At 41.6% G+C, this 13158-nt stretch overlaps 1 protein-coding gene across 1 annotated transcript in view; it reads right to left on the reverse strand.

Moving 5' to 3' along the window:
• The window catches only part of Cers3 (ceramide synthase 3), a 64599-nt gene that overhangs the window by 41322 nt on the left and 10119 nt on the right, over positions 1-13158 (reverse strand). Inside the window, exons 3-7 of the mRNA XM_027408299.2 lie at positions 8293-8411; positions 5407-5464; positions 3667-3717; positions 2185-2277; positions 895-1023 (exon numbers count right to left, since the gene is read on the reverse strand). Of these exons, the coding sequence (XP_027264100.1) occupies positions 895-1023; positions 2185-2277; positions 3667-3717; positions 5407-5464; positions 8293-8411 (450 nt within the window). The remainder of the gene's footprint in view (positions 1-894; positions 1024-2184; positions 2278-3666; positions 3718-5406; positions 5465-8292; positions 8412-13158) is intronic.

Raw genomic sequence — 13158 nt, forward strand, 5'->3', positions numbered from 1 at the left:
TATAAATCACATGAAGCCCACAAAACTAGATTTACTCTCTGGCCATTTATCAAAAGCTGGCTGAACTCCAATCTGGAAGAAGGAAATTCTATTAAATTTAATTTCTTCCATATCAACTTATATCCAATTATTAAGCACTCCAAGGAGCAAACCCAAGTGTAAAGTAGTTTGGCATTGTTTTACTTGGGTTCATCATAAATGAGTACACTAGAGAGAGTCAGCAACTGGTCCTGGGAAATGCTGTTGTAATTATAGTGGGAGACCTGACAGAAATGGGACCATTCAATCACATCCCCACACTAACAGGGACTGATGCTAACAGAGAGATGCAGAAGTAGCCCTGCTATGCCTTTGTTCCTCATGTTTTGTGTGACGTAGAAATAGGAAGGCTTTTGTCTTAATGTTCCCTGCTTCCAGACACACTCTAAGCCTTCTTTCTCCCTTAGAAGACGAATGCTGTTTTACAAACATCAGTTGGCATTCCCTAAAGCAAGAGGAATTGGAGGTATTTGACAGGCAGCCAGCCACTGACTAAAGTAGCAGAGGGAGCTGTCCAACTTCGGGATCCAGAAAGCAAAGATGTCCAAGCTTTGCCTCTAAAAAATTTGACTTGGTTTCTCATTTGAGTATCTCATATCACTTCCTGAATGGGTAGCGGCATGTGGCTGCCATGGACACAATCCCACAGACCAGCCTTGGCCTCACACAGTGCAGAGACTGCAAATAGACACTAAGAGGCTTCATGTCAAAGGGTCTGGGAGCCTGTACCTTTTTAGATTTCAGCTGTTTTCAGGACAGAGGGCTCTGCCAAATCACTCACAGATAATTCTTTCTGTGAGCACTTAGTGAAAAGCAGGACATGGCACTATTATTTTTTAAATGGCAAACGTTTACCTCCAGCCAAATGTCAGACACATCGTGCACAAGCATCACGAGGGTCCCACTGCGGATATAATTAGCACACCAGGAGAAGCTCATCAGACTAATGGCAGCCAGGTGGTGGATGACATTAGCAAGGAAATCCTACATAATGAGAGAAAATGGAAGCCATTAAGCAAAAGCAGTTATTTCCCAGTGACTGGAAGAGAGAATAATAATGGTACCCAGTAACTTACATCTGCATGTTTTGACATTTAGAATGTATTATGTATGTATGTGTGTATGTATGTATGTATGTATGTATGTATGCATGCATGCATGCATGTATTTTTCTCCTTCTTAAAACAGTCCTTATGGGGGCGCCAGGGCGAATATTACCCTTATTGATGCAGTAATTTAACTTTGAAACAGCACTGAACACTTGTCATCTAACTGCAACTTCTGATATTCTTTCTACTGTATTCTTAGATGCTATGAGTTTCCTTTGAAGATATCTGTGCGCTTCAGTGTACCCACTAGTGACGGCTGTGTCACCCTTAAACTCAAAGAGCATTTAATAAGGCAGCTCCATTTAACCTAATATTTAACTGATTTTAACTTTGTTTATTAAACAAACATGTCTTCATGCTACCATTCTGCACTGGGTTTGTGTATGAAGACCTGAGGCACCAATAGTTTTTTTGATTCACTTTGCTGAGGACATCTTGTGGCTTCCCTGAGGGTCTAACATAACAGCTGACCCAGTGATGCAGTAAACTAGACAGCCCTGAAATGTATCCCTTTGTGACATTAAGAATACCAGTGACTCAGTTTCCCTGAAAATAAAGCAAACCTATGTGTACTTAAAACAAGATTTTTCATAGGGATAACTAAGGAATTAAGAGGTAGGTAGTCATTCCAAAGTCTTTGAAAACATTAGAAAGGATTGTATAAAGTAGTTTGTCATCAAGTAAAAGATGCAGCGTATGGTTAAAGTCATTACACTAACAAGGTTTTCCTGTGCATTAGGGGACACTGCCCTCCAAAGCCAAAGGAAACAGAGAATTATTTTCTTATTGATCAGGAACACATTTTGGGGGTTGTACCAAAATTCTTTATTTGAAGAAGTGGTACTCTATAGGCATTTATCAGGACATCAGACATGAGCATAATTTGAATTAGTCTATGCACTATCAAAAGCAAAAATAGCCAATGACTAGAGCTAATTATCCACATAATACAATTTAAAGGTAGAATTAGGGGCAAAGGAATGAAGAAGTTTGAGGAAATGGATAAAAGCAGTTTTGAAAACACAGCAACACTTACCTTTCTCTTGATATCAGAACCCAGGCTAAATAGCAGTGACCAATAAAAACTCATCTCCAAAATGTAGTACCAGTACTGGGACGGCAGCAGAGGCTGAGGAAAAGGGAAACAGTCATCCAAATGTAACCTCACAAGCTATGAGTTTATATTTTCTGAAGCCCATTTGTAGTCCACAAAATTGCAGGGAAGCTGCATTGACTGAAATGCCCCAAAGGAATCACAGATAAAATGTCGAGGTGTTTAATTCTTGTAAGACTAGACCAAATGAAATGTTTTAACTAAAAAGTTTTTAAAAATGCTATAGATATGACTGCCTAATTTTAGCGTAATGTGAGTTATGTTAGATATGCAATTGTTTAAGAACTCTAAAATTGTCTTCTGAATAATTAAAAGTAATTTAACTTCTACTGCTACCATTTTTCTTAGTACTGTTATAATAGGGAATCACTTGAGACATTGAGGCAAATTGAGACTTGAGACATGTTATCTAATGCACGTCTAATGCATGGATGTGACCTTTTAATATCTATGGCCTTACATGGTCTCCTTCCACAATGACTATAGATTTAATCCAGGTACTTGGCCAAGAAGACAGTAGTCAGTGTAATACAAGCATAGACTTCATTAGCACTGTTTAAGAAAGCTGTTATACCAAAGAGGCCACAAAAAGATGCTAGCTGACAAAATTAGGAGTAAGGCCACCAACTGAATTGGAATGTATGAATGATCTCAGTTGACACCACATGTAACAGATCTGCTTCCCTTAGCCTAGGCCCGAGTGCCAACCCAAATCTGGAGTAACCAATAGCTGGCAAGTTATGACACTTGGCTTGAGGATAGTTGTTATGTACCAGGGGATAAGGGATGCTCTTGAGAAGAGGAAATGGGCTAGCATTAATAGGACTAGACTATGGCCTGTGTGATGAACAGGACTTTCCTTTTTAATGCTTTCTTGTTCCCTTTTCCTGATGTTTCATTTCATGTCATTTTTATTATTTACTTTATGTGTATGGATGCTTTGCCTGCATGTATGTATGGACCACATGTGTGTCTGGTTAGTGCAGAGGTCAGAAGAGGAGACTGGATCCCCTGGAACTAGAGATGTAGACACTTGTATGCTACCAAATGGGTGTTAAGACTCAAACCCTTGTCTTGGAAGAGCAGCCAGTGCTCTGAACCACTGAGCCATCATTCCAGCCCACTTTCTGATTTTTGTTTGTTTGTTTGTTTGGTTGGTTGGTTGGTTATGCTGAGGCCAGCATGCTAAAAAGACTAATTTTAGCATGTTACTTTGGAAATGGTGGCAGAGAATTACAAGTTCAAGGACAACCTAAGCATGTGCTGAGTTTAAGGCCAACACATAGACGATAAACAAAGAAATAAAGACAATAAACAAAGAAACTAAAAACTGACATGGAGATCTGGGGTGGTGTCTTAAACCAGTGCTGAAGTTTGGGAGAGGCTATGGTAGGGAAGACATACCTGCTTGGGATAGTCATGCCAAACCTCCCAGAGGTCATATGCCCATGGTTTCTGAAAAAATAGGAGCCAAGAGAGAGGACACAACTGTCAGTCAAAACCTGGTTTCAGCAGGAAGCACAGCTCTTTGTGGTGGCGTTTCCTGTCACACAAACCTACTTGTGTGTTTCCTATCACACAAACCTATTTGTGTGTTTCCTGTCACACAGACCCACTTGTGTGTTTCCTGTTGCTCAAACTCACTTGTGTGTTTGATGTCACACAGACCCACTTGTGTGTTTCCTGTTGCTCAAACTCACTTGTGTGTTTGATGTTGCACAGACCCACTTGTGTGTTTTCTGTTGCACAGACTCACTTGTGGTGTTCACTATTGTACTTGCGCTCTTGTGAAGATCCTGTTTGTTCTGCAGCATGCATTTCTCCCTCTGTGGGCACTGATTCACATCCTACACAACGTTGTGAATTCACTACTTACAGTGAATCTGGGGTCAATAATAGGACTGTCTTATTGAAGGAACTATTTTGAACAAATAAATATAATCAGAAAATAATTCCTGGATCTGTTATTATATCTGTTATTATAACCCTTTAGTTGGGTTAGTAGCAAATGTCTATAATCTCAGCACTTGGATGCTGAGATGGGGAAGATTACAAATTTGAGGCTGGCATGGGCTTTATAGTGAGTTCTAGTCCAGCCTCAGATACATATTGAGAACCTGTCTCAAAAAAATAAAGAGACAAAAATAAGCAAACACATAAATAAATAAATGAAAAGGCAAAAAGACCTTGAGATAATTACAGCAATAAAGCGCCAAGAGGCAAACTGGGCAGTGGTGGCACATGCCTTTAATCCCAGCACTCAGGAGGCAGAGGCAGGCAGATCTCTGTGAGTTTGAGGTCAGCTTAGTTTACAGAGTGAGTTTCAGGACTGGCTCCAAAGTTACACAAAGAAATCTTGTCTCAAAAAACAAAAACAAAGCAAAGCAAAGCAAAACAAAACAAAAAACCCCAAACCACCAGGAGGTTTATTTTGGGCCCTGTTCATCCCAGACAAAGGTTCTGCCACTGAGCTACACCCATAGCCAGAGAAATATCTTGATTCTATAGCAACACTTCTCAAGCTGGTTAACTCTGGAGTATTATGTTCTAAAAGAACTGTGAATGAAGTTCCTCAGGGAAAGACAATTTACTTTGAGCCATCTGTGTGGCTGACTAACTGACTAGAACTTCAATGGGAAAGTTGAAATGTTGTGGGTCAGAGCCTAATTTTGATTTACCTTGGGGCATAGTTAGCCCCATTAATGGTCACTTATTATCCACCTCTATATATGACCTACCATCTTCATGGCTATTAGGCAAATCTTTTGGAATATACAGAGAGACCCCTAGCTTCTACCAACCAAAGGTTCAAAGGGTTGCCTTATGGCACTTAGGCATACAGCTGTGGATCCCTGCCTTGCTCTAACCTGCTCATCTTGTGTTTCCACCAACATATTTGAAAAGTATTTTCATTATGATTTGCTTTATTCTGATACTATAAAACCTCAGGAAACCATCACCACATTAGAACATGGAATTTGTGGTAGCTTCTATATGTGTTCCTGGGTCATGGTCACTTTTACTTGGCTCCAGAATGAACTCTTTCTAATCCTTTTGAAGTGAGAGCTTTGTATTAATAGAATTTATAGGCAAAAATATTTTAAATTAAAGACAAATTCCAAAGATATGAAAAGGACAACTTACATCATAAAGAAATGCAACTCCAGCCACAGTTATCATGAAGTAAAATGTAAAACGCCAGCTGACAAAAGAAAGAAAAGGCTTCACTCTTCTGTAACAGTGATTGACATGTGAGGGGAAAGGGGATTTGATACAACAAGCTTTGAAGAACATCTATCCTAGAGTATAAATACAAGCTCATACCCTAGCTGCCATTTTATACTGAGATCCATATGGAAGCACAAAAACCCACATAGTGGAAAGAGCAATGCTGGTCACATTGTAATACCTGATCTCACATCATACTCCAGAACCACAACTGTAGAAGCACTATGGTAGTCACTCAAGAACAGACATATAGATAAGTAGAATAGGAGAGTGTCACAGATAAAGCCAATTCCTTTTTGGCAATGATGTCAGAAATACACATTGGAAAAAAGACAGCCCCAGAATAAATGGTACTGAAGAAACAGGATGTGGTTTATATTTCTCACCCTACATAAAAATAAACTCAAAATTATCAAAGATATTAATGTGAGACACAAAACTTTAAGACTTTGAGAGGCAAATATATGTTAAAAAAGAACCTTCAATATATAAATATTGCAAGGACTTTCTTGAGTGGACTCTAGTAGCTCAAGGCCATTAATAAAAACAAGAATCAATAAATGGTACAATGTTAAATTAAAGAGTTTCTGCACAGCAAAGGAACAATTAACATAGGTGAGAGACAGCTTAGGAAATGCAAACTACGAACCAGACAGGGTGACTATACAGACGATATAAAGAACTATAAAAATAAACAAAACAAGCCAGGTGGTGGTGGCGCACACCTTTAATCCCAACACTGGGGAGGCAGAGCTCGAGGCCAGTCTGATCTACAAAGCTACATAGAAAAACCCTGTCTGGATAAATAAATAAATAAATAAATATAAATAAATAAATAAATAAATAAATCAAGCCATACAATCAAGAAATGAGTTAACAAGCTGAATACACAGTTCTCAAAACAAATAAAGGAGCCAAGATGGGGCTGGAAAGACCTGCAGAAATAGGACCTGACCTACTGATAGCAGTGGAGATCCTTGTCATAAAGCTGGGGAAACAGTATTGGCCCAAACCAAGCCCTCTGAATATGGGTGCCAACTAGGAGGCCAAGACAGTCTATGGGACCTCTAATGGTGGAGCCAGTCTTTATCCCTAGAGCACAATGGACTTTTGGAGCCCATTCCCTATGGAGGGAAACTATTGTAGCCCAGATACAGCAAGGAGGGCCTAGGCCCTTCCCCAAACGATTTGACAGACTTTGAAGGTCCCTGGTGGGTGGCCCCACTATCCCTGGGGAGGAGTGGGGGGGGTTGGGAGGCTTCGGGGGTTGGTGGGGAACATGGGAGGATGGGAGGGCAAGGGAATAGGGGTATGGATATGTAAATATGAGTAGTAATTAATGAAGAAAAAAAGAAAGATAGAAAAGAAAATGAATTTCTTCCCATGAATCAGGCCTCAAGTCCAGAAAGCTATTGGTTGCCCTTCGATTTATTGGAGGGAATTCACTCCTGGTCCTATAAATCTAATCAAAAGTCTACTGCTGGAGGAGAGGCATACGCCCTAGGGAGAAATCTACTACTGTTGCTTTGCTGAATAGACATGTTATGAAATGCCTTCCAAATATTTATGTTCAGTGCTGTTCTCAAGACTGGCGAGAAAACTTCTTTTTGTGGTGGTCAGCAGTTAATAACAACCAGTAAATTATTACTGGGTGTTCTCAGCCCTAACTGGGACATCAGTATCAACTCCTGCCATAAGGCTCAGTGAACATTGCTGGAGAGTGGGCTCAAAGAAGGTAAGAGTCAGAGGACAGTGAGGAGTGCTGGGAAATACTGTCTTTTTCTAGGACATGGCCACTGCATTGATTAACTCATAGCAGCAGTGTGTGCACAATCAAGCTGGTCAACATTTCTGTGTGGATGGAGGAGAGGCTTGTGAGCCCCACCTCTAGCAGAAGAACAATTTGCTGATGATGGCTTCTGGAAAAAAGTCATTTATCTTCAGAGGTATGGCCTCTGGAAGGTTACCCAAGCTCTGATGCACCCACACATATGTAGGCAGTGCTCATTGCACTTAGAGGCTCATTGCAATAATGCATGAAGTGATAGGCAGATGTGTTGGGAGGGCCATGGGAAAGGGTGGGAGGAAGAGTTGAGGGTGGGTATGATCAAACTCTTTGTATATATGCATGATATTCCGAGGGAAGTGCACTAGGGTGCATTCTCACACCCCCTGTCCCTACAACCTTAAGGACAGCAGACACGTGAGTCTTGACCATTTCTAACTCAGCCCTAGAAAGGAGAACACCAGTTAAGACATGTTTGTGGACTTTCTAGGCTTCAGGCTAAGTGATATCTGCATAGGCATTGGGTCCACCTCAGAGTGTGGGTATCTGGTCCTCTTAGAAGAGGAGAGGGAAGAAAGACAGTTAAGAATAACATCTTCGCAGGTAGTTGTGGTGTACACCTTTAATCCCAGCACTCAGGAGGCAGAGGCAGGCAGATCACTGTGATTTCAAGCCTAGCCTGAGTGAGTTCCAGGGCAGGCTCCAAAGCTATAAAAAAAAAAGAAAGGAAGGAAGAAAAAAAGGAAGAAAGAAAGAAAGAAAGAAAGAAAAAAGAAAGAAAGAAGAGAGAATAACATCTTTTTCCACAGTTAAAAAGAACTTTCCTGAATCCAAACCTAGGGCTTTCTCAGCAGCCATTCACTGTACACTTGGTACTAACTGTGGGTGTTGCTCCTCTTGTAAGATTGCACTTTTTGTTTCTGTTTGTTGCCACCCACCCCCCATGTCAGTGTGCTCTCTGCCATGATGACACCCTTGGTTATGACAGCACCACACAAGCTGCCTATCCTTCTTACCAAGATTCCCGGAATTTCTTCATCCTGCAAGGCCTGTCTTGATTCCGCCGACTCCTAAACCATCTCTCAACCTGGCGCTCTGTCAAGTTACACTTCTTTGCCAGTCCATAAACATCATTCTGAAAAAAGAATGAACAAGGTCAGCAAGGCAGGCAGTTTCAGTAGGTAAAGGAGGGCATGGCGGAATGAGGAGAGACTCCACGGGCACACCCTGACACGTGAGTGCTTGCTAGTGTGTGTGTGTGTGTGTGTGTGCGCGCGCGCGCGCGCACGCGCGCGCACACACACACACACACACACACACGTATGCACGCACCCATGCGAGCAAACAACATAACTGTAAAAATTAAGGCAAAGAACAGGGTCAGATGTCAAGCAGTCGGGGGACAATGTGTACTAGAGCAGATAGGCACAAGACTGTGAGCCAGGGAATTTATTTCTACTGCTTATGAAATCACATCCACACACAGAGATCCCCAAGCCAAAGCCAAGTCAACAGCAGAGGATATGGGGATCCTAGCTTTCTGAGTACCAAGAAAGACCAACCATCTACACTTTAGTAGCAATCCACACGTTTGGACTGTATATATGAGCTCACTACAATTTATTTAGGGCCTCCTAGGAGCCAGGTAGAATAGTAGAGTTTAAAATGTCAATCACACATGATTTCCTACAAAGACACAGAAGCTTTGTCTCTGAGTTGTTAGGACTTATGCAAGACTTGAAAATGGTAGCCATGGGCCAACCAGACCTGAGCTAGTGGGCATTCTGTTACTTCATTTAGTCTTCCTGATAGTCACAGAAGATAATCTAAGAAAAACCCCACTGGGTATTGGTTATCTGCTTCCACAATCAACCTGATACACAGCCTATTTCAAAATAATCCAAACTATTTCCAACCATTAAAATAATGATTATAAAGTATAGTAATGATGATTGCTTCTCCTCTGGGAAGCAGAAGTTTTACAGGCTATGACTTAAAATAGGAAACAACAAAGATGATGAATTAGTGCCTAAAGGTTACAAATTTCAAGGTCTGCTAGAGCCAGAAAAGAAACACTAAAGGCCAAGGGGCAAGTTCATTTCGCAGAGAGATTTTAACAGGCATGTTCTGTACATTAGACCCACAGTAACTAATGCTCTCCACTTCCATAAGGAACATGTTCCATACCAGTTTTTTGAAATGTCATTGATCTCTTGAGCATTCATTCTCTAATATAATACAACTTCCTCTTAATTCTGTTATTAAAAAAACCCAAATTGCCCAAAGTTGTCAGCTTCCTACCCAAGACACAAGCTGCAGCTCATGGACAGAGGAAAAAACATGGCATAGCATAGCAGATCCTACCCCAAAGGGCCAGATGCAACTAAGCCCTAACATTTCCAGAGATGAAATACAATCCTAGGATTTTGATGTGAAATCACTTTTAAAATTATTAATGAAAGCCTTACAGTAAATTTAAGCTAACTGCAAGCAAGCACTCTGGGGGCCAAACAAAGCCTGCTTGTGGACCAGACAGCTGGTCACCTAGCAAGTCATGATCAGCCAGATAGCCTCCACTATATCATCCTGTATGGATTACAAAGTCATCCAGAGACAAGGACTATAGTGGACAGTCACCAGAAGCCACATGCTGAACCCTGGCAGGAGAGTGACTGTGGTTCTGTATCTCTAGCGAGTGGCAGTCCCTTCACTAACCTGAAGAGAAGGGAAGAAAGAACAGAGAACAGAACATACCAGCATTACTGTTTCCCCCCAAAACAGCCCCTTTAACACCCTTTTATAGGTCAGGAACTCTGATATTGTTGGTTGTTCTGTTTTTTTGTTTGTTTGTTTTGTTTTGGTTTGGTTTTTGAGAAGACTGAACGGGCAGCTGTTCGAAGCTGTTCGATGATACCTTCTACCAGGCATTGTGCTAGAATTTGAAAATCTAAATCAGTCAGCCTTTTATGCCTGCCCTAAAATTCAGCAAGGAATTATAACAAAGCAGAAGAGTGGTGAGATATGGAAAGGACAGGTGGACCTTACCTCATGCATTTGGAAGTCACACTATAGTAAGTCCTGAAATACGCTGGAGAAGATGGGGACCTCATATGCCATCATCTAGAGGTGACAGTAGTGTGCCCGGGGAAGGCTTGAGGATCAGAAAGCAGCCCTCACAGGAGGCCACAACTACAGAGGACAGATGAGGCTGGTCACTTCAGGGAAGACCATGTCCAGAATGGATGTGGTAGGTTACAGTCTGCTTGCATTTAAGACCTCACTCTTGTAATGTGTAATAATGAATGAGGGGGAGGGAGGCTGACTGTAGACATCACATCTGTCCACATGCTGCCCCTCTGGGCTAGGTTTCTGCTTTTCACAGCAAGAGCCACACACCCCAGCCTGGATACGATGACAGGATGACACTAGAACCCAGAAGGCACCAGGTATATACTCCCTGTATGGAAGAAGAAAACGATGTTCCAGGGATCCAGGCAACATAAGGTGGTGGCAAGGATAGGAAGCTGAGAACCAAAGACCTGATCCTGCTGCACCGAGTCAGAGCGCCCAGAGCACTGCACTCTGGCCTGTGGAAAAATGGCATTGTATAAAAGCATCTGCTACCTGCCTCTTAAGAGTGGCTTAGGGTCACCAGATGAGCATGTGCTAAACCCAGTGATGCCAAAGCTGTAAACTTTTATATCCACAACAGAAAATGACTGTGGGCTGAAAATCATGTACTAAATTTAAAAAAACACACAATTCCTTATTCTAAAATAACCTAATAGCCCTATTGATTCCTCCCAACAGGATGTAATTTGAATTCTATCATAGGCCTATTCTGAGTAGCCAGAGCACTGTATTCTGTGGTTTTATATTGAAGGCACTTTGGGTCTCCCTTTGCCATTTAAACATTTCGCTCAATCAAACAAAGAGCCGCTCCTTACTGGTGGAGCTGGCACAGCTTTAGCTGTTAGAGATTCAGCAGTGAGCAAAGCAAACAAAGTCTTGTCTTCTTTCAGGAACTTTCCCAGATCTTAGACCAATCCAGTTTTGTTATTATTGTACTGCTTCTACAAACAGCTGTTTGGTACATGCATCTAGAAGATAGCAACCATATGTGGCTGTAAAGTGTTTTCTTTCTTGTTTAAGAATACAGAGGTGCCTAGCTGGAAGCTCATCTTGACAATACTGGTCTCATACACTTACATCTTTTGAGAGAGGACCCTTACACACAAAAGCTTCAAGACATGTTCTCTTAACATATGAAACTAGCACCTAAAATGCACAGAGAAGAGTTCAAGTTGCTATGGGAATGGAAACAGGCACAATTAAGAAGCAAGTGCTATTCTCTGGGGGTTAGTCTATGTTGAAAAGGCATCTTTTAAAATAGTCGATAGAACTCTGTGTGTGACAGACACAAAATTGATGCAATAGATCTCAAATTCTAGTCTTTGGCCTTTACTTCTGTGTGCCAAGCATCATACACAAGAAGGGTGAATCAAGGAACCCAAGACTGATACCGTATACACTGCATGCAACTCAATCTGTGGCTTCTGGGCTACACATGTCTCAAGAAAGCTATGAATGAGGTCCTTCATATTTGTAGATGACAGTGTCACATCACAGGACAGACACCCCTGGCCACTCTGAAATGTTGCTATTTTTATTAGTGCAATCTACAGCTGGAAAAGCAGTCTCTGGTTTAGGTGCCCAGTTGTCTGCATAAATCCAGGTATCACCTACAGTTATGACTGTCCTGTCATTCTAGGATTAGTGGATGATTGTAGTGGTAATACTCATATCTTCCTTACATACAAAAAATTTTTAGTTCATCTAGAAACTTGTTTTAAACTTCAGCTATAAATGAAGAAATAGTTATCAGTATGGTGTTGACCAAAGCCCATTACACACTCATGATATTTGTTTCCACATCTGAATCACTAGTCAGTCATCATTTTGCCTTCCCAAGTTATACTCTATCTTCCTAATTTCTGGAACCTTGAGGAAGGGGTGTTTTTATTGCTATCAGGGTCAGCTACAAAAATTCATGTCCTTTTGTGAGCCAGAAGCACTGAGAATCAGGAAACTTTCCCATGGTTTAGTAGCTGAAGCTCACCAATACTGTGGGGTGATGCATGATGCCCTTTCTCTCACTTGGTAGAGAGAAAGGGCATCATGGTGATACCATGTCACTGTTTGTGGAGTTGAAACAGCACAACTCCAACTCTGTGTGTGTGTGTGTGTGTGTGTGTGTGTGTGTGTGTGTGTGTTTGATTTTAGAATGAATTTTCCCATGCTTTGAATGGATGATGAAGTCCCTGTGGTGAAGCTGAAAGAGCACTGGGGGGGGGGCGGGGTATGGGCTGTATGGGCTGGGCTCCTGATTCTGTCTAGCTGCTTACTAGTCACAGGGTAACTGCCTTCCTCTTGTTGGGCCTTCATTTCCTCAGCAGTCATGAACATTATCTAGTCTAGTTCTCTTCCAGTTTTCTTTTAACTGTCACATGGCCATTTTCTTTCCATAGCAAGTAAGATTTCTCAATTATTTTAAATATCCTAGTCTTCAGAGGCATCAAGATGACTTGGCAGGTAAAACAGCTTGCCAGGTTGAATATGATGGCCTGAACTCAATCCCTGCAGCTCAAGGTGGGAGGAGAGAATTGACTCCAAAAGTTGTCCTCTGACCACTACATGCACACCATGGCACAAGTGCGCGCGTGCGTGCACACACACACACACACACACACACACACACACACATCTTTTTCAATGGCTTGAAGGTCTTGGTCTCAGCAAATAACAGCTGACAGGAGATACACAATTCATGCAAGGTATTATGGAAGTTACTCCCAAACACAAACAGGATTAGAAGGACCCCT

The sequence above is a fragment of the Cricetulus griseus genome, chromosome 3, assembly GCF_003668045.3.
Source record: "Cricetulus griseus strain 17A/GY chromosome 3, alternate assembly CriGri-PICRH-1.0, whole genome shotgun sequence".
NCBI lineage: Eukaryota > Metazoa > Chordata > Mammalia > Rodentia > Cricetidae > Cricetulus > Cricetulus griseus.